Source organism: Trichoderma citrinoviride (genome assembly GCF_003025115.1).
Source record: "Trichoderma citrinoviride strain TUCIM 6016 unplaced genomic scaffold BBK36scaffold_208, whole genome shotgun sequence".
NCBI lineage: Eukaryota > Fungi > Ascomycota > Sordariomycetes > Hypocreales > Hypocreaceae > Trichoderma > Trichoderma citrinoviride.
Genome location: NW_020194916.1, coordinates 1 through 1,722, shown reverse-complemented (window position 1 = coordinate 1,722; position 1,722 = coordinate 1). Strand labels below are relative to the sequence as shown.

General features: G+C 62.5%; 1 protein-coding gene across 1 annotated transcript; it reads left to right on the top strand.

Moving 5' to 3' along the window:
* Positions 1-315: 315 nt before the first annotated feature.
* BBK36DRAFT_1132710 (hypothetical protein) lies at positions 316-1,722 on the top strand (the record flags this gene model as incomplete). The annotated part of the gene is made up of 2 exons (XM_024892035.1): positions 316-1,336; positions 1,427-1,722. Coding segments are annotated over 2 exons (1,317 nt in total), but the record flags the coding sequence as incomplete, so codon positions are not given.

Below are 1,722 nucleotides of genomic sequence, written 5' to 3'. Positions count from 1 at the left end.
TGACCATCATCTCCTCTTTTCCCTATCCTCCTCCTCCTTCTCACACGCCCCCCCAGGACAGACAAAACCAGGCCACTCCCCGTCCGGCTTGTCTCTCTCCTTCCTCTTCCCCAGGAGGCCCGTTCACCCGCCGGCTATCTTATCTGATAGTAAAAGTAGCGAGCTGTGCTCTCTTCATCTCCTCGTCCTTTTCTTCTTCTCTTTTCTCCCTGCTTGTCTTCTTCATCTTCCCCAACCACAAACACTGGGAATAATAGCCTCGAGTCTTCTTTGAGAGACAGACCTTGAGCAATTCCTTCAACGGAGAGCATCACCATGGCTTCCACCGCGCTGCCCCTGCCTGACAAGGCCCCCCTCCTGCGCCATGTGACGGATTCGACCGAGTCGTCTGCCGCCGTGACGCCCATGGACTCTCCCCGACCCTCGGCCTCGTCGACCTCGCTGTCGTCGATGTCGTCAGTTGACGTGAATGGCGTCGACGGCAAGGAGGCCGAGTTCGGCCGCCTTGTCGACACGTACGGCAACGAGTTCAAGGTGCCCGACTTCACCATCAAGGACATCCGCGACGCCATCCCCAAGCACTGCTTCCAGCGCTCCGCCCTCAAGGGCTACTACTACATCCTCCGCGACATCGTCTGCCTGGCCACGACCTTCTATGTCTTCCACAGCTACGTGACCCCCGACACGGTGCCGTCGACGGCCGCCCGCGCCGCTCTCTGGGCCGTCTACACCATCATGCAGGGCCTGTTTGGCACTGGCCTCTGGGTCATTGCCCACGAGTGCGGCCACGGCGCCTTCTCCGACTCCCGCCTCATCAACGACATGACGGGCTGGGTGCTGCACTCGGCGCTGCTGGTGCCGTACTTCAGCTGGCAGATCTCGCACCGCAAGCACCACGCCGCCACGGGCAACATGGAGCGTGACATGGTCTTCATCCCGCGCACCCGCGAGCAACACGCCTCGCGCATCGGCAAGATGGCGCACGAGCTGTCGGAGCTGACCGAGGAGACGCCCGCGTACACGCTCCTGATGCTGGTCATGCAGCAGCTGGTCGGCTGGCCCAACTACCTGCTCACCAACATCACCGGCCACAACCACCACGAGCGCCAGCGCGAGGGCCGCGGCAAGGGCAAGCACAACGGCCTCGGCGGCGGCGTCAACCACTTCGACCCCAGCAGCCCGCTGTACGAGGCCAAGGACGCCAAGCTCATCGTCCTCAGCGACCTTGGCCTGCTGCTCGCCTTTGGCACCCTCTACTACCTCGGCAACACTTTCGGCTGGTACAACATGGCCATCTGGTACTTTGTCCCGTACCTCTGGGTCAACCACTGGCTCGGTAAGTTGATTCCCATCGTGTCTGACGCAGAGTGACGCACCAAGACTTGAAGAACCACCCCTGCTGACCGTGTCTCTCCTCCTGTCTCAGTTGCCATCACCTTTTTGCAGCACACCGACCCCTCGCTGCCTCACTACACCGCCGAGGAGTGGAACTTTGTGCGAGGCGCCGCCGCCACCATTGACCGCGAGATGGGCTTCATCGGCCGCCACCTGCTGCACGGCATCATCGAGACGCACGTCCTGCACCACTACGTGGCCACCATCCCCTTCTACAACGCCGACGAGGCCACCGAGGCCATCAAGCCCGTCATGGGCCAGCACTACCGCGCCGACGTCGAGGACGGCGCCGTCGGCTTCATCCGCGCCCTGTGGCGAAGCGCCCGC